General features: G+C 49.1%; 1 protein-coding gene across 2 annotated transcripts; it reads left to right on the top strand.

Moving 5' to 3' along the window:
• The first annotated feature begins 3,127 nt into the window (after nt 1-3,127).
• Nucleotides 3,128-17,682, top strand: Sun5 (Sad1 and UNC84 domain containing 5). Of its 2 annotated transcripts, XM_021639733.1 has the most exons (13): nt 3,128-3,201; nt 4,760-4,818; nt 4,968-5,042; nt 6,079-6,145; nt 6,776-6,837; nt 7,382-7,431; nt 8,402-8,436; nt 9,035-9,143; nt 13,125-13,203; nt 14,078-14,193; nt 15,660-15,827; nt 16,246-16,332; nt 17,515-17,682. In XM_021639733.1, exons 1-13 carry the CDS (start codon nt 3,128-3,130, stop codon nt 17,656-17,658), a joined length of 1,125 nt encoding a protein of 374 aa, XP_021495408.1. In that variant the 3' UTR covers nt 17,659-17,682. The 2 variants fall into 2 exon arrangements, with proteins under 2 accessions (XP_021495408.1, XP_021495409.1); XM_021639734.1 differs by lacking the exon at nt 4,968-5,042.
• Nucleotides 17,683-23,671: the final 5,989 nt, after the last annotated feature.

Here is a 23,671-nt window from a genome sequence, read left to right on the forward strand (position 1 = left end):
GGGGAGGGTAGTCTCAAGTTCAGCTGCAAGAATGTGCACCAACTGAAGCCCATCAAGATGGCACCATGGCCCAGAGGGAGAAGTAGCCACCCAGCTCATTCCTACCTCAGAGGTTCTGATGATGGATGCTGGACCTTGAGTCGCTCTGCCGGGACAAGCACACGGGCTGTTTTGTGAGGCTCCCCCGCTGCAGCCTGCAGACCACGAAGCAGAAGCCAGGGAGCGGCCAGTTTGCTTGTGGTTACAGGTGTTTTCCCTGCAAACATGACCTTGTCAGGTGTCTCCATTCCCCCGTGTGATGAGTCTGCCACGTACACCAGCATGGCTGCCAAATGCCGAGAGACCCTGGAGCAGGGCTGTTCGGCTCAAGGATCTGCCACTCTCTGGAAGAAGACCTCTTCTCAGGAGTGCCCCCTCACCATCCCAGCCAGGTCCCAGGCAAGGGGTGCCCAAGCACAGGGGGAAAGCCTTGTGTCCCCAAGCTCTTCCAGAAGCATGACTCTTTGAGGAAGGACAGGAGGCTGTCTGATCCCTGATCCCCAACACTGAGCCCTGATCTTGGTCACACACAGAGCCCTCACGAAAAAGGGAACAGAGGACAGTGTGGAAGACCCTGGTGAGACAGTGTTACTTGTCACATCTGTTGCAGTAAGAGTGGCCCAGCATGTGAGGGAGAAAAGGTGGCAAGTATGTGAGCGTGGGGTTGCATGCGCACCATTACCTACGCGCACCATTACCTACGCGCACATGCGCGCGCGCGCGCGCGCGCACACACACACACACACACACACGCACACACACACACACACACACACACGTAAGGTCATAGGAACCAGGAACAGAGGGAAATGGGTGTTTGAGGGTGTGTAGGCAGCATGGCGACATGATGTTACTTCATTTCTCTCCACACATGTGAAGAGTTCTTTGTACAGATATGTTGGGCCTGGGGTCTAGAAAAGTGGTTCGAGGTGCCTGTGTGTATGTGAATGCAGTGGGGTGCTTCCTGGGGTAGGGGTATCATGCGCATGTACTCACATGTGAACATGCATATGCACAAGAGGCGACAGCCTGGCTGCAGGACCTTTTTTCTGTCCCTCTAAGTGAGACACAAGTGACCTGGGGGACACCCTCCTTCACTAGGGTCCCATGTGACTCCTGCTTACCACACCAGCCCGGACACCAGGCTTAGAGCCACCTGGAGCTATCCTCACCACGGGTACTTAAGGAGCTAACCAACCGCAGACACCATCAAGTGCTCCCGGAATAGCCCTGCCTCCCAGCCAGTGCTCCCGGCCCCATCTCAGAGGCAGAAAGGAGGCATCAGAGATGGCTGATGTCCACTCCCCGCAGCAGTTTGCCCACCATCACCCAAGACCAGGTTCTTTTTTTAAACTTTTTTTATTTATTACAATTTATTTACTTTGTATCCCAGCTGTATCCCCCCTCCCTCGTCCCCTCCCACTTCCCCCTCCCTCCCTCTTCTCTTCCCATGCCCCTCCCCCAGTCCACTGATAGGGGAGGTCCTCCTCCCCTTCCATCTGACCCTAAGTTATCAGGTCTCATCAGGAGTGGCTGCTTTGTCTTCCTCTGTGACTAAGGCTGCTCCACCTCAAGGGAAGGTGATCAAAGAGCCAAGACCCAGGTCCTTGTGCTCATTCCTCACACACAGTGAAAAGACATACAAATATTGCCTGATGCCACTCTCAGCGTTTGCTTTTGACACGAATACTTCCTCTTCTTCAGTGCTCCCAGCATAAGGGATGCTTGGGTAACATCCAGGTGAAACAAAAGGAGTCTTCAGCAACACCTTCTCCAGAACCTGCAGCCTCCGAGCAGTGACGCAAGCCCTGGTGGCCAAGCACCTCAAAATGCAAGGTGCTGTGCCGACAGCCTCAAGGAGGGAGGTCTTTCTCCCAATCCTGTCCCCTGTGAGAGTTAGTGTCAGGATGTGAGGTTCTCCTTCACTGGGCATTCTGAGGGCTGCTATGACAAATCACCACATGCTTAGAAACTCAAAGATCGATCATCTTTCTTCTTATTTTTTTTTTAATATAGGGTCTCATGATAGCCCAGGCTAGCCTCCAATTTGCTGTGTAGTCAAGGATGACCTTTCACTTCTGATCATCCTGCCTCCACACCTCCCAAGGTACACATCTCATTTTGTTGGGCACTGGGGGTGGAGCCCAAGGTTTCATACATGCCAAGCAAGCAGTCTATTAACTGAACTGCATTCCCTGCCTCCAAATACGCAGTTCTGGAGGGCAGGAGTTTAAGCGACTCTCACTGAGAGAGAATCACTGAGGTGTTGGCAGAGCCGCTGTCCTCTGCTAAGACTTCAGGAGAGGGCTGTTTCTTGGTTTCCTTCAGCCCCTCTGCATCATTGGCTCCTGGCCCCTCCTACATCCCCAGCCAGGAGTTTCTTACTCTGACATCTCACCTGTGATGACCCTGTGATAGGCCTGAGCCCAGTGGCTAATCTAGAATGTCTTTCCATGTCAAGGTCAAGGTCATCTGACCAGCAGTCCTAGTTCCATCTGCTAGCTCCAGCTCCCCTATGCTGGAGGTCCAGACCGTCAGGTTGGGGGTGGGAAGGTAGGGGTTGCACACGAATGTGATGCCATTTCCCACAGGTCCTCAGCCTGCAATTCTGAGCCATGGCCACCAGGCAGTAAGAGTGAATTCTTCTCAGCTTCAGCTCAGCATTAGACAATCTATTCACATGGAGCCTGAGAAGGCAGTAGCCCAGGAAGCTTGGGGCAGCAGAGAGTCTTCGGAGCAAGGAGGGTGGCTTGATTGTGGGACCCTCCATTCTTGTCGCTGCCCAGCTCTGCCCTGGCAATAGCCTTCCCCAGTTTTCAGTGTCAACCTTCCCATCATCAAAATGGAAGGTCAGCCACGATGGCGTGCTCTGAGGGCAGGTTCTGGGCCCAGGCTACAGACTTGGGGCCCTCTATCCGACTGCTCTATGAGGTCACAGAGCTGACGGTTCCACCTGACCCAGTAAAGTCCATATCACCCTTCAGAGGCTACTCAGAGGTGGTGGTGGCAGTAGCAGCCGCTTCCTCCTCATTAACTACCATAGATCTCCGGCCTATTGACCTCAGTCCTTAAAAAAAAAAGAAAATCAATGCCCCGGTCAAGAAACCTGGGGGAATCATGCATCCGATCTATTGACTCGGGCCACAATGCCAGGACCAGGAGGTGAGGCCAGCTCCTACCTTTCCCTTAGCACACGAGAGTTCCTTGGGGATAAGCAGGTCTTACAGAAATAGCTGCCGAGGACAGAGAAGATCAAAGTAGCTTTCCCAAGGTCTCCTGGCAATTGCAGAGCACAAAGCAATAATCATTTCAGCGTGAACTTATTGAGTACCTACTGTGTGCTGTGCACTGTACAGTAATCTGTGAGTGCAGTAATGCATCAGCTCTATATACTTACCGCCCTAACGTACCTCAGACAAGTGTTGGGGAAACAAATATCTCTACCCTCTTCGTCAAGAGATCATCTGGTTGCAGGCGACAGGAATTCTAATTTGAAGTGATACCTACTTCCAAGAGGGTATGCTTTGAAACCTGAGCATTTTGGCTCATCCTTTTGCATGAGTATCTCATTCTTTGCTTTAAAGTTGGCAAATAGTAATTGCCCGTTGATCAGGTGCAGCGTGGTAAGGTGGCACATGGTACGTTGGTGATGGTGAGATCAGGGTGATGAACAGGTCTCTGTGGTAGGAACCTTCAAACTCCTGTCTTCTGGTTGTTTGGGGGTACACTGCTCACTCAGCCGCATAGGCCTCAGGAGTGTTTGAATCTTGTATTTGGAGAAGGCCAGTACTATGTCAGCACAGCTGGACACTGTGGGAGACTGGGTTCTGTCCCTGTAATGAGGTCCCGTGCTAATAATCGAACAGAGAGAAAAGGGTTGTTTTGACTCATGGTTTGGAGGTTCTAGTCCATAATCTAGGGCCGGGCGTGGGGGGTTGTGACAACACAGCATGGTGAGGAAATGGGGAGAAGGACAATCATTTCATGAGCTAAGAAGCAAAGAGAGAAAGGGGAAGAGATTACAAACCCACAGTCCCTTTTCAGGATATGTACCCAATGATCTAAGGACCTCCTACTGGGCCCCACCTCTTAAAAGCCCACAACACTTCCAAAAAACACCACCCTGAACACCGATTCTTTTCCTCACCTAAAGATGTTTAGTATCCAAAATACAACAGCTAGATTGTGATTTCTTAGCAAAAACACACAAAAAATATAAAATTAAATAAAAAATGTTTAGAGATTGCTACCTTACAAAAATAAAGATGTTTCTACATCCCTAATCAAAGAGGGGCCAGGGTGGAGATGCTGTCAGAGTGAGTGAACTCGAAACTTCTCTGGTGCCTCCCAAATGCCAGGCTCCCACAGCTCTGTTGGTCTTCCTTTTGGTCACCAGGCTACTGAGGTCCATGGAGAAGCATGACTGTCTAGGGAGGAGGAGAGTGGGCGTGGCCTCCTATGGGCCTCATTTCAACAAAGAAAAGCTTTTTCCAGTCCCACACCCTCAGAACCACCCACCCCACCTTTCCCTGGCTGTCCTTGAGTCACTCAAGAACATCTCATGATGGCCATATTGCCCACACTCCTTGTCTCAAAGGAGACCTGGGTTTGAGGTCAACCAGACCTTGTCTGTTCCTGGCTCACACATGGCTTCTCAGTCTGAAACATGGTGGGACCATGGATTTTGTAAGATGTAAAATGTGATTTTTGTCATCCTCAGGGCTGTCCAAAGAAGCCACGCCACCAACAGAATGGCAGAGACATTCTCAGCAAACATGAGTAAGAACGGAGTCCTGGGGCTTCAGTGGTACCTGCTGTGAAGTTGGGGTTGGGCAGAAAAGATGCATACAGCAAGCCTGGGGCCCCCAGGTCTCTGCAAGCCCATATCCTGAGGCTGGCAGGGACCTTGTGGTCTCTGTTCTCTGCAGATGCCGCTCTGCGGTTGCCTCTCCGCATCAACACCCAAGGCCTCAGCCTTACCCAGTTCATACTGGGATATATGTGTATGTATAAATGGAAGAACTAGCTTGAGCACCAGGGGCCAGGGGAGGGGAACCAGATTTAGCCCAAGCTCTTCTAAAACTCAGGCTGCCCTGGGTTGTCACTATATACCAGGAGCCACAGGCTTCCCCACCCATTCCAGGCAGGGCCTCCCTGGAAGGGGAAGTAAGATGCTTATATACTCTTTGGCTTAGGAGGATCAGTCCCCAAGTCCTCCTCTACTTTGGCTCCATTAATCCACCTGCTAATCCATCCAATATCCACCTATCCACCCATCCATTAATCCATCCTCTATCTATTCACTGAGCCATTAATTACTTCCTCCATATTTTAATTTTTTTTTGTTTTGTTTTTCGAGACAGGGTTTCTCTGTGTAGCCCTGGCAGTCCTTGATGGACTCACTTTGTACACCGGGCTGGCCTCAAACTCACAGAGATCCACCTGCCTCTGCCTCCCTGAGTGCTGGGATTACAGGTGTGCGCCACTGTGCCCAGATTTTCATTTCTTACTATAGCCATCCCTCTCTCCATCCATTTCCATCCATCAGTCCTCTGCTCTCCATGTCTCTTCTATTTTACTATCTAACAGTCTTCCAGGCAAGCACCTACTCTCCTTTCCATTCTCCTTTCCCCCATGCATAACCCAATATATATATGCATATATATACGTGTATATGTGTGTATGTATATCTATAACCTGGACCCCCTCTTCATAACTTAAAGCATGCTGCACTCCAGAGCTGTGCCTTTCAAAGACGGGCTCCCTGTGTCTGGAGATGGCACTAACACACTCCATCTTTTGTGCTGCCAAATGTGCCAGGCTCTGTTAACCACCATCTTCAAGCGAGGCTTACTCATAGGCCTTGAACTTCTGGCTGTTTACATAAGCTGAGCTGGGGGCTATCCTGGGCTCAACCATCAAATTGAGAGGGCCTCCCAGCTCCAAGGTATCCCCCCAGGCCCAGGACGGACAGTGGGTGCTCACAATGGGACCAAGATGAGGGTACAACTTTTTGCTGCCCTCCTGTCTCCTCTTCAGCCTGGCTCACCTGCCTGGCCTGCTTCCTGAGAACTCAGGCCCAGCAAGTTCTACTTAACAGCTGCAGGTAAACAGGGGAGAGGGGAGGGGGGTTGAGCTCTCCTCAATCCGTCTTTTGTCACATTCCCCCATCTCAGGCCTACTGTGGCTCCCCATTGCTCAACTCCCCAGCACGAACCTTGCCCCACCCTTCTTTTCCTATATGTTCTCATTCTGCCTCTCTCTATGGACCCATGGGGCCTGCAAGCCTGGGGTTCTCACTCCCTGAACACCCTGCCCAAGTTTCCACTACTCCTTTTCCTGTGTTCTTCCTGTCCAGAATGACCTCACCCCACACCCACTTCTCTCCTGAGTTTGCTTTGTCTGTATAGACCCCTCTCCTGAGATGTCCACCTCATTCTCTCATATAAACTTTACATCTTAAATATTTCCTTGATGGCTCCTCTGGGCCCAGCCTTGCCCTCCTCCACCACCACCACCATGGTGGAAAAGCAGTACCACGCTAAGATTGCAGGATGAGGTAGGTGACTCTGCAAATCCTGGAAGGTGGGGCATTAGAGATGGTCCCTGAAGGACAAGTTCAATAAGGAGGGTAACAGAAAAAGTGGACAAAGAGATGGAACAGTGGGGAGGTCAGGACAAGGGGGACCTGCCAGACACTACATCTGACCTTGACTATGACCATTCTGATTCTCAGGTGCAAGTTGCTTTGTCAGAAACTCATGGAGAAGATGGGCCTTCTGGTCCTCTGCGTTTTGGGTGTGTCTTGGGGGCCCTGCCCATGGGGAGGCATCCCTGGGCTTTGGCCCATTCTGGGAGAGGGAGCCCAGGACTCTAGGACAGACAGGACCCTGTCTATCACACTACCAGTTACCCCACCCGTCTCATGAGCGCCACCCTTCAGCTTAAGAGAGCAGTTGCAGAGGCCAAGAATTGCTTTGAAAACACCTTAAATTTAAGAGCAACAAATATGTTTTAAGGATTTTTAAATAATTCACCAAGCCAGCCTGGAACTCGTGAAGTGCAGAAAAGACCCACCCTGCCTTCGCTTTGCCCACTAGGCAGCAAGGCTGAGATACAAGATGAGCGGTGTATGTCATTTAGCTTATGGGCACACATCTCAAAAAGGATGTCACTTGAGCATGATAAAAAAAAAAAAAATATGACGCTATCCCTATCTTACAGAGGAGGAAACTGAGCTATGAAGAGATTAAGTAACTTCTCCCAAAGAACCTTTATCCCTGAACCCAAGCTTTGAACCTTTTGACTTAAGTGGGTCATTCTTGTTTTCATGGCTCCACAGGCTTCTGGATGTTTTTCATGCATTTACCATCAAAAATGGAAGTCTGGCAGGTGAGCGTGAGCCGCTCTGGGCTCCATAGCTGACTGACCTATATAAACCATCAATGTTCCCACTGTAAGAGCAGTTTCTCTTACTCTCACTAAATCTAGATGATGGTCCATTCTTGACTCATCCCAAATCCAAATTGCTACCTTTGTCTCTCCACACTTCTGGAAACCCCTCTCTCCCACACATGTGACTCTCAACTATCCACCGTCAGATGGCTTTCCCGTTGTTCAGCCCAGCAGGGCCCATCTCCCTCTCTCTAGACCCCCCCACACACCTAAAATAAGGCTGTGAGGAACCACATTGCTCTCTCTCTCTACTCTCTCTGCTTCAGTGAACTGAGCCCACCCCATCAGGCTTTGTTTTCTGAGGAAGGAGGAAGAGAAAACCAGCAGCCAGAGTTCCTGATAAAGAAAGCCTCAGAGACCAATAGAGAATATCGGCCTGAGGGAATCTGCCTCTGTTCTCCCTCTCTCTCTCCTTTACAATGGTACTCTTACAGTGGAAGAGTATTGTAGTCTTTGAGGTCTACCTGAAAAATCACAACCTCCTGACACACCAAAGCAAAGGAGGCTGTAGTTTTCTCTTTCCTCCACTGTCTGTAACATAACCATCTCTCCCAACTCTACTGGCAACCCCTTAAAGAAAGCAAGCAGGGCTGACTCATGCAACCACCAGCCATTTCAGTGCTAGGTACAGCGGACTGCCATTACCAGTGTTGAGTGGCTGGTTACCAGATGGGAGTGTGAATAGAAGAATGGATAGATGGATGGATGATGATGGATGGATGGATGGATGGATGGATGGATGGAACAAGTTTCACATTTGAGTAGATGGTAAGTGATGAATGGATGGGAGGCTGAAAATGAAGATGGATGAATGGGTGGATTTATGGCCATGGGAGGCGGGAAGGCTCTTATCAAGGCCAGATTAGACCACCTGACAAAGATTCTGCTTTCTTTAATACTCCACTAGGATGACAGCATAAATAGTCCACTGCAGAGCCTGAGGTAAGAAAAACTACTTATTAGTCATATTCTTTTTTCTAAAAAACACTCAGCCATAGCGGGCATCCAGGGTATATTAGCTAAAAATAGATACCCAGCACTCAGATCAACCTGGGCTTAAATCATTGCTCCTGTAAATTCTATGTGACTAAAATTTTAAGTCACCTGTTTTCTTCTGGACATTCGACTCCCCATTTGTGAGATGAGGCATGACTTTTATGTTGTTGTGGGTAAATAGGCATTAATAACAGACATGGAACTTCTTGAGTAGTTCCTGGCTCATAACCAGTGATCAGTAAATGACTGCTGAGGAGAAACATTAACTAACAAGCCATCAACCACCTGGTGACAGCATTCTTACTTACAGACAAAAAAATACTCATGAGTATTTTTGAAGGATTAGGCTGGACTTAAGATATTTCAAGCAAAAGAAACAGAAGGAGTAATGCTTTGGGAATAAGAACCTGAGAGATGTGTATGAATCGTGGTTCCAGGAGAACAGAAGGATTTAAAGGTCATTCTTTGAAAGCTAACTCACAAAAAGGTAGCGATAGCAGCATCATAAAACAGTTAGTTCTTGTTTTACCTCCTTATTGATAAGGATGTACCAGGAGAAGGTACGCCGTCACACTGGAGAAATCCAGGACCTACGAGGTAGCATGAACCAGCTCATTGCCAGACTCCAAGAGATGGAAGCCATGTCTGACGAGGTGAGATGCTGCCATTGGACCCTTTACCACCCAAGGTCTTTGCTGATGCCCTGGTTCTTATATCCCAAGTTATCTTCTTCCTTGGTTTCACAGTCATTTTGATGGAGTGCTTCATCCCCCCTACCAGTAACTTTCTGCAAAAGACTAAAAGAAGAGATACATGTATGTGTGTATGCATGTATATGTACATATACATATATATATATATATATATATATATATATGAACTTGGACATTTTTAAATATCCTTATTCTAGCCTTACACCTAATTGATAGTTTTGCTGGGTATAGAACTTTAGAAAGAAAAGCTTCTCCTGAAAATTCTGAAAAGTCTGTTGTTATATTCTAGTTTTACTTTGCTATTGAAAATTGTACCATTCTTAACTTTTACCCCTTGAGTCTAACCTGGTGTTTATTTTGGTTTATTTTTTGTCCCTAGAAACTTCTAATTTTTTTTTGTGTCCAGTATAACATACCTCAGGGTTTACTATTATTGAAAATATGCACTGGTATTTTTCAATAATTTCTTAAAACTCTTAGCTTTTATCTCTTAAAATATCCCTTCTTCCTCATATATTCTTTTCTCTTGTATTCTGATTATATCTATGCTAAACCTATAGAGTAGGTTTCAAGTGCTTCCTTTCTGATTTATTTGTTGCTTTTTTTCTTTCTTTTTCTCTATGATCTAAGTTTTGACAGTTTTAGCTCATCCTTCTTCAGACTCATTTGTAATACTGTACTCCGTAAATAAAATCAATTCATTTTATATATTGAATTATATATCTAAATATGTAGAATACATAATATATAACTCAATATATAAAATTTATTTAATATATTCAAAATTACAAAATTCAATATATAAAATATTCACATATATTTAGAATTCATATTCAATAGATTTTCATTTCATAGATTTAATTCAGCCATCAATTCATTGTTTGTCTGTTTTCTATCTTTTCCTTTATTTAAGAAACTAATTGTAGTTATTTTTAAAATTTTTGTCAGCTAACTCTAATATCTGGATTATCTATAGTTTTCTGTTTTTCTTTTTCTCACTTTGCATCAGCTTTTGGGTTTGTCACTTAATGCCTAGTACTTTTTAGTGTTTTGTTTTGTTTTTCAAAAGTAACTTTTATTTGCCTGTTTCAGTTGTTGTGTTGGAGGCTTATTACCTCCGTCAGCTAATGTAGGCTGGAAGCTTCTACCCTCCATACAATCTAACCTAGGCCTAGAATGTTTTCAGCCTCTGAGACTTACTGCTTAATAAACTCAGCCTTTCTTGTTCTTACTGAGCTCTGTGCTGGCTGCTTTAATTCAGTTGTTCTAGCTCAAACTCCTCTCCCAGCTAACTTAATCAATATGTCTTCTCTCTGAGCCCCTGAATTGCTCTGCTTGGCCTCAAACTAACTCCAGCAATCTTTTCTTCTGGCTCATTCTCATTCTCTGACCCATTCTGTCCTCACCTGTGTCTAGCTTATTCTCTCGTTCAACCTCTCTCTGTGTAAAACTGCCTCCTCTCTTTCCCTGTATTGCCTCCTTTTTAATTTATTTTATATTTATTATAAATTATTCACTTTGTATCCCAGCTGTAGCCCCCTCCCTCGTCCTCTCACAATCTTACCCTCCCTCCCTCTTCTCCTCCATGCCCCTCCCCCAGTCCACTGATAGGGGAGGTCCTCCTCCCCTCTGTGGCCTGGTAAGGCTGCCCCTCACCTCAGGGGAAGGTGATCAAAGATCAAGCCACTGAGTTCATGTCAGAGACAGTCCCTGTTCTCCTTACTAGGCAAACCCACTTGGACACTGAGCTGCTAGGGGCTACATCTGTGCAGGGGTTCTAAGGTTATCTCCATGATGGTCCTTGGGTGGAGTATCAGTCTCACAAAAGACCCCTGGGCCCAGAATTTTGGGTTCTGTCGCTCTCCTTGTGCAGCTCCTGTCCCCTCCAGGTCTTTCTATCTCCCCTTTCTTTCCTAAGATTCCCTGCACCCTGCCCAAAGTTTGGCTATGAGTCTCAGCATCTGCTTTAATACCCTGCTGGGTAGAGTCTTTCAGAGACCCTCTGTGGTAGACTCCTGTCCTGTGCCCTGTTTCTCCCTTTTCCAATGTCTATCCCGTTTGCCTTTCTGAATGAGGATTGAGCATCTTCTCCAGGGTCCTCCTCCTTGCTTAACTTCTTTAGGTGTACAGATTTTAGCATGTTTATCTTGTATTATATGGCTAATATTCACTTATGAGTTAATATACACTATGTGTGTCTTTCTGCTTCTGGGATAGCTCACTCAGGATGATCTTTTCTAGTTCCCACCATTTACCTGCAAATTTCATGATTTCCTTGTTTTTAATTGCTGAGTAGTATTCCACTGTGAAAACATACCACAATTTCTGTATCCATTTCTCATTTGAGGTGCATCTGGGTTGTTTCCAGATTCTTGCTATTACAAATAAAGCTGCTACAATTAGCTGTTGAGCAAATGTCCTTGTATATTTGAGCATCTTTTGGATATATGCCCAGGAGTGGTATAGCTGGATCTTGAGGTAGCACTATTCCTAATTGTCTGAGAAAGTACCAGATTGATTTCCTTAGTGGTTGTACAAGTTTACATTCCCACAGTTTTAGTGTTTTCTTGACAAGCTATAATAAAACTCTATTTGTCTCACACAGTTGCAATTACCACTCAGGAAATGCCCTGTTCTCTGTAGGAAGGATGAAGTGCCCTTCTTTCTTGGTGGGTATTAAGCTGGTTTAGATAAACCCAGACTAAAAATTCTTTAAGGCTTATTTAGAAGTTTTTAGCATTTGGATTCCTGCCCATTCATCTTCAAAATTTTGCCAAAATGTCTTAATGGGAACACCTGGCCATGTGTTTGAGGGCTCTTAAGTCTTGGATTCTATCTTCTAGGCCCACATGAACATAAAATCTTGGACCCTTGTGGCACCTTCCTCACCAGGGGTGAATATTCCATGCTCCTGGCATCTCTGTCTTCCGACGCCCTCCACTGCTGCTCAAGCTTCAATCTTAGAGCTTCACACATCAGCCTGGAGAGTCTGACCCCACATACTTCATCTAACCTCCAAGACCCTCCTTGAAAATCAGGATCCCGAGATCCTGTAGCTCTTTTATTCTGCATGTTTACAGAATCAGCATCATATGATGGTGCTCAGATCTGCCATTAGCTCAAGCAGAGGTCATGCCTCCATGCACCATGGCTATTGTGGCCTCTGAATGCCTAAGTGGCTGGCCACAGCAAAACCAATTCTGGATAAACACTTTCTTACACACTTTTTTTTCCTTTGTAAGTAGGTTACCCCAGAGGCACTTTATTCTCATGGATAAATCTTTAAAAATTAATTTGTTCTTTCACCTTGTGCCTGCTGTGGTGCAGTCTATCCAGATGTTAAGATGCTGTTAAGACACATTCCTGTTTTATTGATGAAAGGTACTGGATTCCTTTTTAATGGTGTTTATTTAAGAACCAGAGCCACCTTTTCCCATACTTTAAATATGTTCTTCTTCTGGCCAAATCAAGTATTTCTGCCCTGCTCTTTGCTCCCAGTTCTTGCTGTAAACCTAACTGAAAAGCAGCCAGCAATGCCATTGCTTAAATGCTATACTTTATTAGAAATTCCTCCAAATAGATTGATTGATTAGTCCGTCACAAATAAATTCAGCCTTCCAGAAAATGGAAGGAAGTTCCATAAAGTAGAACATGGAAATAAAGAGAGGCACATTCTTTAACAGAATGCCACAAGAATGGCCCCTGTCCAAACCCTGGTAGAGTGGCCGTCAGTCCCATCTGAAAGCTCACGAGCCAGGCCCGAACTGTCCAGATTCTTGCCTTCAATGCTACTAAGCTCTGCTTCTGCTGTATAGCATCCTGTATGGCAGAGGTGTCCAAAAACCACCTGTCATCTGCCAAAGACACACAGATGGGGCTCAGATTGTACCAGGACACAGCCTATGTTTTCTGCCTTCTCAGCAAAAAATGACCCAGAAAATAATGAAGATGATTCATGGCGATTACATTGAAAAGCCAGACTTTGCCCTGAAGTCCATAGGTAAGTGACCTGCCTCCCGTATTGGCCCACCACAGAGCTACCTCAGAAACCCTCCATAAGGTGCGCACGTGCGGCTGCTGCTGCTGCTGCTGCTGCTGCTGTGAAGTACAGCCTCAGAACTTATCTCCACTCCCACCTGGTTTCTCTGATAGGGTCTGGGGTGGGCAACAGGAATCCATGGCCTTCAACTCCACTACCACCCCTCATCATTTACATTCCCCCAAACTGGGGCTCAGTGCACGGAGGAGACCCCACGGTAAAGAGGCTGACTTTTGAAACAAGCCAGTGGGCCCAGTGACAGTCAGAAATTGGCTCCAGGAGAAATAGAGGAGGTGGCTAGGAAAGAGGAGACCCCTTACCTTGGGAGGCATTTGGGTTGAGACCTAATGAAGAAGGAAGGACCTTCCAGCCAGGAGAATGAATGTGTAAGGGATGGGGCTGAAAGAGAGAGCTCAGGCTGTTTTAAGGGTGATGGTGGGGCCCAACCAGGCAACACCAGCTGACCCAAGCACCTCAGAACTCAATGAAACGTGGGATCAGATGTAAGAGCCCCTCTGTGAAACAAACCCAGGACTCCTCTCTTTTCAAGCCAGGCCCCCTCTGTACCCTGCAGATTCACGCAGCTGTTCCCAGCACGCTAGCCCAGTGGGGCCGGGGGAGGACTATACATTAGTTCCCAAATGCATTAATTACCAATGCATTTGTTCAGCACACAGCCTGAGCAAGCTGCTCTTACAGTACTCACTTCAGTGCCTATTCCATTGCCAGAGGGGCACACTGAGCTCCAAAGTTGGCAGGGATTCAGACCAAGCATGAGTGTGCCCTCAGCACAAGTCTCCCTCCAGCGGAAGCTGAGATCCTCCCCTCCATACAGGGGCCAGCATCGACTTCTCGCACACGTCAACCACGTATAACCACGACAAGGCTCGCTCCTACTGGAACTGGATCCCACTGTGGAACTACGCGCAGCCCCCGGATGTGATCCTTGAGGCAGGGGCCAGGGCAGGAGGCAGTAGGAGAGGGCCAGGAGAGGGCTAGTAACAGGAGCTGGCAGCAGAGATGGGGCGGGATTGAAGATAGCAGCGGGAAAGAGATGGGACAAAGCCAAGGTGGGAAGAAATGGACAGGATGGAAGCTGGAGGAGAAGGGGGGTCAAGATGGAGAGCAGGAGCCATGGGGAGGGCTCTGGCAGGCCGCCACAGTGACCCCACCCAGTGACCTGACAGGCTGGGGTCTGGGAACTTGCAGGCAGCCTTGGGGGTGGACCTGTGATATACTTCCTTTGCAAAGGAGGACACTATGCCAAGAAGCCAGGTCACTTGGGCATGCAGTATGTGGCAGAGGAAGCATTCAGACATTCACCCTCTGCAGTGCAGCCTTACGGATGGAGGAGCTGAGATCCAGAGAGGCGCACAAGCCTGTCCAGCCCCCGAGCGGCTAGGAACCATTAAGAGCTCATCCTAGCCATCAATTTGGGGAAGTGCCATAGCCACCTGTCGATGGGTCCTACCCTCAAGGAACTAGAGTTCATCTAGGACAGTTGCCCCCCAGTGCCGGGGAAGCCTCCTACTGGATGGACATGCACAAGCAAGGTCCACTGGGCAGTGAGTTGGCACTGAGGGCTTGAGACAGGGAAAAGGAATCACAGAATATGGCACCAGCCAGGGAGACAGGTGGTACAGCCCAGGCAATAGAGGGATGGAACCTGACTGTGAAACACTGACTGCAGTCACGTCTGGGGCGGAGCGTCTGCCAGGCATCTGTACCTCCAAGCCTGGCCAGCTGGCTCCAGCTTCCCATGCCACCAGCCCTACTTGACTTCCCATGGGTTGGCGTGTGTTTTCTAGATAACTGCTAGTACTCCCTTGCTCCTACAGGAGGCATTCCAAGGTCCATCTTTCTCCCCACCCCCGCCAGCTCTCAACCTAGCCTAGCATCCCAGTTCTAGATCAGGACAGTGCATACTGTGTCTTTAAGAAGCCCAGCACCTACTAGATGAATAGCTTTCCTGTGTTCTGTGAGGACAGTCCCTTTCCTTCCTGGGCTTCTGTTCCTTGTTTTATGGATCAGATCATGGTGGTTTAACAGCGAGCCAATTGCAGGGCCAAATTACCAAGCTGGACTTAGAGCTCTGCACAATCCTGGGCCACTCATGTCCCTGCTCTGTGCCTCAGTTTCCTCCTCTGTAAATGGAGAGCACAACCAAGTCTATGTCTTGGGGTGACAATGAAAGCATGAAAAGAATGTTGGAAGCAAGGGGTGAATGAGTGAGGGAATGAAAGCATGATGAACAGCTACTGAGAAGGACAAGGTGGGAGGCCCCACTCAGGACCCGCCCGCCCTGAACTGCTGGAGCTAATCTCTGTGGGCAGAAAGGATGAGCAAGGGAATGTGGGAAGCAGGGAAAGAGGGATCCCAGCCTTCCAGCACAAACCCCTCACACCTGCCTCTTCCAGCCCAATGTGACCCCTGGGAACTGCTGGGCCTTTGCTGGTGGCCGAGGCCAGGTGGCCATCCGTTTGGCCCAGAAAGTCTACCTGTCCAACCTTACACTGCAGCACATCCCCAAGACCATCTCACTGTCGGGTACCCTGGACACCGCACCGAAGGACTTTGTCATCTATGTGAGCACACGGTGACAACAGGGAGCCAGGCTGGGCTGAAGGGACCGCCTTAGGTGGTAGCCTAAACCTCAAGAGAACCCATCCACATAGCTCAGGGATGTGGCTACATTAGGCTGGGAATAGCCAGAGCCTTCCAGGATCGGTGTAGACGGCTATCTAGTCCAACCAAGGTCTCTCTGAGACAAGGGAAACCACTGGGCTTCCTTATACTGTGGCAGCCCAGAGTTATTGGGCTCCAGAGAAGGACTGGGAAGCAGCCTGATCTTCACTGGTGATGTCAGACATAGGCCTCAGCTGCTTCCCCATGCAGTGTTCCTTCCTGCCCCAGACACCAGACTTGGTGAGAAGCCCCCCCCATCCCCGGAGTGTGCCAGTCTCAGCCAGATGCATTCTGTGCCTTGGTTGTCTGCTTCCACAGGGCATGGAGAGCCCACCCAGTGAGGAAGTGTTCCTGGGGGCATTCCAGTTTCAGCCAGAAAACACCATCCAGATGTTCCCGCTCCAGGTACCGGGGGAGGCCACAGAGAAGCATCTGCTGAGGGTAGCCTAGTGCACCTCCCCCACCTAAGTCCCCTACAGTCCCCGAGAGGTTCGTAGTCACCGCAGGTCTACCTGAAAGATAAAGAGACTGAGGAGACATGGAGCTGTGCCCAGTGCCCACAGCAGCACAGGGAGGTCCTCCTGACCCCCGGCGAGTCTTCCCCATTTTCTGGTCCCTCCTGGAGGCCTCTTGCTTATCTCCTTCCTGGATAGCAAATGTTGAACAAGTCCCCATCAGGTGGGACTCCTGACTCCAAACTTAAAGCTTCTTCTATCCAAGGAGCCCAGAGTCCATACCTGATCTGGCCACAAAAAAGGAAACTGAGGCCTGGAGAGGAGGAAGTTGGGGACAGACAGAAGCAGGATTGGATGAGCGGCTAACATGACTGTCGAAGCTTGGGATCTAGCTAATGCAATCCCAAATCTCAGGCTCTGGGCTCTAGGCCTCAGGGTCCCTCCTGAAATTCCCTGGGAGATAAAAACCTGCACTGGGTTTTGCTCGGGGTTTTATAGCAGAATTAAAGGGTGAACCTAGGATCTCACGCTTGTTAGGCAAGTGCTCTGCCACAGCCCTCGTTTTTAATTTTGAGACAGAATCTCACTGTGTAGCTCAAGCTAGCCTCACTAGCAACTGGGATTATAAGCCTGAGCCACCAGTCTGCCCCTGCCTTTTTGCAATGGGCAAGGAGCTTGATACTCATTGTTTCCACCCACTCTGGGCATAGGGAATGGGGTGGCTAAGCTTACAGAGTAGCCTCGATGTGCCAGGGGCTGATAAACCAGCCATCCCCATAGGGCTTCTTTCATGTCCACAGTAATCCTGGGGAATATCCATTAGCACTCTCATCTTATAGAGGGGAAAACTGAGGCCCAGAGAGGCACAGTGGCTTGCTGAGGACCCGGCATCATCATGTTGCCCAGGTTCCAAAGCTGAGGCATCTTTCCTACAGCACTGTGTCTGTTCCAAGGCCTCAGCACCTTCCATCCTAGCCCCCCGCCCAGCCCCCCACCCAGCCCTGCTGAGTAGTTGTGTGGCCTTGGGACAGTCCATTCCCACACCTATGAAATAGGAAAGTTGCCTTCTCCCAAGGCCCCTCTGCTGGGCAGAGGCCTGTGAGGGAGCTGTCACTCTCTGGCTCTGTTCCAGAACCAGCCACCCAGGGCCTTTGCTGCAGTCAAGGTGAAGATTTCCAGCAACTGGGGAAACGCTCGCTTCACCTGCCTGTACCGTGTGCGTGTGCACGGCTCCGTAACTCCTCCCAGAGACTCAAACCTAGGACCCCTGTCATAGAGAGTAAAGTGTATTCTTTGGTCCCAACCAAATCTGAGTATCTTTGGGCGTTGATGCAGTCTGGCTTGGGAACAACACCATGGGTCATTATTGATCGCCTGCCAGGCACCTGGGCAGCTTCATAACATCCCTAACTGTCCCCTTCCTGCACTGGAGGACAGTTACAGCTCAGAGTAATTGAGTGGTTTATGGAAATTCACAGTCAGCAAATGGTAGTCCCAGGAACAAACCCCAAGAAATCTGGTTCCTGAACAGAAGACATCTCTATGGATTCAAACAGACCTCTGTCCCACCTATGGGTTACCTTCAGCAAGACCCTACCCTCCTAGGGCCTCAGTCTCCAGATCTGTACAATAGGAGCAGGATGAAGACTATTACGGCATAAGAGAAGTCCCAACCATGCCCACCCAAGATGTGCAGAGATTGAAGAAATGGCCAACCAATGCCTGGCCCAACCTGAGACCCACCTCACGGGAGACAGCCAGCCCCTGACATTATTAATGATACTCTGTTGTGCTTGCAGACAGGAGCCTAGCATAGTTGTCCTCTGAGAGATACCCCACGAAGCAGTGGATCAAAACAGATGCTGAGACTCACAGCCAAACTTTGAGTGAAGTGTAGAGTCTTGGGGAAGAGTTGGGGGAAGGATAGAAGGGGCTGAAGGAAAACACAGCTCCTGTGTTGGGGGGGGCTTATGGTGTTTCCTTAGAATCTATTTGCCATATGATGCTGGGTAAGAAACACACCCACTGTACACTTCAGTTTTTTCCAGGTACAGATACGCCAACCTGGTCCTCAGACTCCATGTTTTGCCAGTGTACCCTCTCCATGGCTGTTTTAGTATGCTCCTGTGCTTGAGAGCATACAGAAGTACTGGGAACAGTACTGCAGTTGCTGTCTGTGGGGACTCAGGCCCTATCACAGCACACGATGGAGGCTGGATTGTGGTCGCTAAGATTACCTCAGCTTCTGGCTTGCAGGCAGGCAATAAGAGAAGCCCAGAACAGGGTTCTGGAGGATGGGAGCATTGGCAACTGGAGCCTGCAGGCAAGGGCAGGGAGGCAAAGGCTGGCAAGGTCCCAGCTGGGCATTAGAAGGGTGGAGAGATCAGAAATGGGCTTGTCCCCGGGGAAGGCACCCTGGGCAGCCCTACCCTTCTGCAGACTCTGTTCCCGGGCCACGTGCCAGACCTCCAGTCCACCTAGCTTCTCCAGTACCAGCCTCGGGGGCCATTGGGTCTCCACACTGGAAGGGACTTCTGAAAACAACTCAACCCCCCTCCCCTGCCCTGCCATGTCTTCAGCCTAGAAGCCAAAATTTGTGAAACATTTTTCTGTGTCGTGTTTCCCTGAGGCAGGCTCCCATGTCTCCCAGGCTGGCCTTGAACTTGCTGCATAGCCAAAGATGACCTTGAACTTCTGATGCCCCCAGCTCTGCCTTGTGAACCCTGAGATTACAGGCACCCCCAGTTTGTATGGTGCTGGAGATGGAACCCCCCCTCCACACACACAAACACACACACACACACACACACACTTTGTGTATGTTTGGAAGCACTCTACCAACTTTGCTACATCCTCAGCCTGTGTAGACTGTTTGGTTACAAAAAATGCCCCACTCTGAGTTACTGTAACCTAGAAAAGAGTCCCATCCGCACTCCTGTCAGTAGCTCTATCCTGCCAGCACCTGCCTGGTGGTCTTCCTGTGCCTTTACCAGACAAACCAGATTGCAGCTCTGCTCACCGTGTTTTCAACATCGTTGTAATGAGAGTCTTCTCTTGCTTCATATACAGTCTGCACTGTTCTTGGCAGGTTGAGTCCTGGCTGCCTTAGAGTTAGGACTGCTGTAAGTGGGTCTTTCCCCTCAGTGACGTCTTCCAGGAAGTAATTCCTGCTGCTTGTCACTCTTGCCTTTGTCCCACCTCGGCTCCCACCCTCCTGGGGTTCAAGATCATTCTCTGAGATGCTCTAGATGGACTCGCACACACGACCCACAAGCAAGCATAATCCTCTGTGTTCACACCCCCTGATGCAGCATTCACCAGGGTCAGCCAGCAAGCTGTGGTGGGGGTGCCAGTCACCTGGGACCTGCCATGGCCTCAGGTGCTTGGGATACCTCCACACCAGAAGACAATGTCCTCTGGGAGATGCTTGCAGTCACAGGTTCTGGGGGTAGGAGAACTGACTCTGGAGAAGTGGGTGGAGAACTCAGCTTTGCCTGCCCCGCCCTGGAGAGCAGAGCATCGACCCCTCCTCAAATGGGAGGGCACTGGGCCACAGGTCTGTAAATGTGATTCCCATTTACATACGTGAGGAACACCCAGCGCTGCACTCAGTCCTGTCCCGGTAGCCAGGACTGCTGATCATGGCCCTTCTCATCAGCTCAGTCCCTATCATCTGCCAAGGCCAATGGTCCTGGGGCGGAAGACATGGGTGAGAGACAGTGCACCTGACATAGCCAGCAAGGCTCAGGGGTAGGACTCGATTTAGAGGAAGCCTCTATCAGAAACACAAAGGCAGTCCCTAAGGCTGCTCCTGCCCCCGTCATCCCAGATTCTCACCACTCAACCCCATAAACCTTAATCAGACTTGTGGGCCATGAGCCAGGGTAGGAGGCCGGTGTCTGAAGCCACTGAACAGACCCGGAGGTTCAGGACGCCAAGTCACCCCAAAGCCCCCAGAGTGGCGCCTGGGATAAAGCCAGGATTTAGGTAATCCTCTTATCGCTGGGACCAATGCATTGTGATTGGGGCCGACTGAGGAGACAGAAGGGAGGGACCTGGCTTCATCCTTGCCCCATCCTCCCTCACTGTGTCACCGTCAAGGTCACTCTCTGACCTTCCGTTTCCTTGTCTGCACCAGAAGACGCTAGCTTCCTTCACTTCCCTGCCCTGAGAACTGAGGCCCTAGGTATGGTGTGAGAGGTCCCTGGTGGCTGAGATGGTGAATGAGATGCTTAGGAGACACACCTGTAATCCCAGCACTTGGGGGTGGGGGTGGAGGCAAGAGGATTGGGAAGTTCAAAGTCATCCTCAGCTACATAGTCAGCTCAAGGTCAGCCTGGGCTACATGAGACCCTGTCCAAAAAAAAAAAAAAAAATGAATGAATTGCTCGGAGCCCAGTGAGAAAGTCTTTGTTCCTCCAAATGAATTCTGCATCTAAGCCTGTATACACCACTGGTGGCAGGAAGTACCAAAGCCACCATTTCTCCAGTATCTGTCCCCTCCCATGTCAGCTTTAGACAGGGACCCAGAGACTACTGGTTACCTGTCCATCATTCTAAGATCAACAGCAGATGGTTCCCACACACCACTTTCTCAACATGGGGTCTCGGGCTCACAGGAAGCTCTCAGCTCCAAGCCCCTCCAGGGACTGTGTTCATGTGGATTAGCTCCTGCTCCCGGCAACCTGTGATGTAAACCCCACGCTCCAGCCCTGGGCAGCCCGGGGCTGAAATTCCAGGGTCTCTGGTTCTGGGGAGGAGATGACTGTGAACAAAAGGGGGAGGAGGATGAGGCCTCTGTCTCTGAGGCCTTCCCTAGGAGAATCCAAAGGAGGTTCCAGCCCAAGTGTCGTCCTAGCAGAGCTGGCGGAAGTGGATGCCACCTGAGAAAGAGCATGGTGATAGTGCCACCATGGAGGCATTGGGCCCCTGTCCCGAAAATGCCTGTGCCCAGCCGGACAGGCTGCTCCAGAGGATGGGGGTCTGTGGCTTTTCTTTCCTAGTTCTGAGATCACCACCTCTCCTCTTGGAGGGATTCTGAGACCAAAGCTGGCTAAGAATATGACCCATGAAGCGTGCCATGTCTTACATTAATCCCCTGACTCACCAGGAGGGGCTGTCTCATTTTCTAGACGAAACTCAGGTTAAAATAGCAGCCCCGTGTTACCAGCCCATATGGAGAGTATAACGGCAGAGATGAGAGATGAGACAGGTTCAGGGATCTGCTTGGCCTGTGGCTCAGTCCTGAGCTGGGTTCTGCATGTGTAGCCTTAGATGGGCCCTTCCTCTCTCAGCCTCTGCCCTCTCCTTTAGAATGAAAGAGTCAGGCCACCTTTCGAGGTTCACAACAGGGCAACAATATTCCCCCTAGAAACCAGCTCCAGCTCCGGCACTGCTTGCCTCTCTGGGAAGTCATTGGTCAGGGAAGTCCCATAGAGCCCAACAGAGTATTGTCAGGACTCTCGGTTACCCTCCAAAACTTGACGTAGGGCCCTGCTGCTGAGTTGCAGATCACAGAGAAATGAAACTGTGCTCACCCAGAAGCACCATCCCTTCCATCCAGCTTTCACAGTGCTGGAAGCCGCCAGACTCACCAGCAGAGGTGGAAAGCAATTACCAGCCTTACCCATCTGTGAACTTATAATAATGACTGCTCTGGCAAAACATGCCTGCTGGTGCAATGGTGACACAAATGTCATGAGAATGACCGTTTTCTGATTGAACTTAAGGTCCACACTACAGGTTGAAACCCATTTGGGGTCAAGAATTCATGGCTAGAGAAGTCATAAGCCCTAGCAAAGAACTATTATTCTTGTAAATGGGCCTAGTGTCAAACTAACTGACTACTTATACACATCTCTCAGCTTTCGCTAGAGACACTTCTTTTTGCAGTAGATGGTGATTAACACAGACCCACCCCGGTCAACACTGAGAGAATAAGAAACCACAGAGGGCTTATCCCTCTGTGATGTCTACATCACACACCTTCTCCAAAGCTCAGGGATCAGAGATGGGGCAGAAAGATTGTGAGAGCCAGCAGCAGTAGATGACTGCAAGGAAATGGCGCTTTCTGCATACGACAGGGCGGTTTCACATAGGTGCTTACAGTGGTTGTGACTGTATGCACAAAACTCTTGCAAGCTCAAGCCAGACAAAATCCCAGAGAGGAGGGGGCATGCAACCACACCTGTAACCAAGGGGCAATTGGCAACTGACAGTTGCTAGGAGTCAGTTTTCCTTAAGGTTGTGGCCCCTAGTAAGCTAACCACATTCCAGTGGAAGGCCACAGATCTAAGGGTACTTAAAGTACTTACACTCTGTTTAAAGTTTTTTTTTTCAATTACATTGAAGTGGTGGGGAAGGAGGGGTGAGTCTTGGAAGAGTTGGGAAAGGGAGGTGAATATGATCAAAATATATTGTAAGATGTTTTCAAATAACTAATAAAAATAAAAATAAAATGCTGTCATAGAGACCAGATGACTTAACACACACTGCTCTTACCAAATGAGAACCAAATCTCATTTCCCAATCATTATCGGGTGGCTCTGAGCCACCTGCAGCACCAAAGGATCCAGTGCGCTCTCTTCTGGCCTCTTCAGGTATTGCACACAGGTACTACACTCACGTGCACACATACACATGAAAAGTAAAATGTTTAAATCTTTTCAGGGTTGCAGAGATGGCTCAACTGGTAAGTGCACTGACTGTTCTTCCAAAGGTCCTGAGTTCAGTTCCCAGCAACCACATGGTGGCTCATAACCATCTATATTGGGATCTGATGCCCTCTTCTAGAACACTCATACATAATAAAATAAGTAATTTTTTAAATCTTTTTAATTTTTTAACAGCACTGTAGTAGAATATGTGAATTTGTCATGTTTGTCTGTGGCAGAATCTTACTACGTAGCCCAAGCTTAACACACACCCCTGCCCAAGTACTTCGCCACAGGCATGTACCATCCTACCCAGGCACAATGACGTTTGTTAAGAGAATTTGAGCCTGTCACGGAGCTTGTCTGCCCCCTAGGAGCTCTGGAGGTTCCCTGCCTGCTGCCTTCAGAGGATCTGAAATGTGGCCAACAGCCCCCAGGCCTCACTAGCCAAAGAACTCACTGAACAAAGTTCATTTATGTCCTTCCCACATCAAGGTCACTGCAGGATTGGGGGCTTCTGAAGCCCCTTCTGACTGCTGGGCTGGTCTGTCTCTGCCTGTGAGAAGTGTTTTCTGGCAGCTGAGTGAGTTACACTTCAGCTCTGCCTCCGGCTGTGTGAGCACCAGCCAGTCCTCC

The sequence above is a fragment of the Meriones unguiculatus genome, chromosome 4 (genome assembly GCF_030254825.1).
Source record: "Meriones unguiculatus strain TT.TT164.6M chromosome 4, Bangor_MerUng_6.1, whole genome shotgun sequence".
Taxonomy (NCBI): Eukaryota; Metazoa; Chordata; class Mammalia; order Rodentia; family Muridae; genus Meriones; species Meriones unguiculatus.

Coding starts and splice junctions, on each gene's coding strand:
- Sun5 (XM_021639733.1), top strand. CDS start 3,128: ATGCCCCGGTCAAGAAACCTGGGGGAATCATGCATCCGATCTATTGAC. Junction 6,838..7,381: donor TCTGGTCCTCTGCGTTTTGG/GTGTGTCTTGGG, acceptor ATGGCTCCACAG/GCTTCTGGATGTTTTTCATG. Junction 8,437..9,034: donor AGTCCACTGCAGAGCCTGAG/GTAAGAAAAACT, acceptor CTTATTGATAAG/GATGTACCAGGAGAAGGTAC.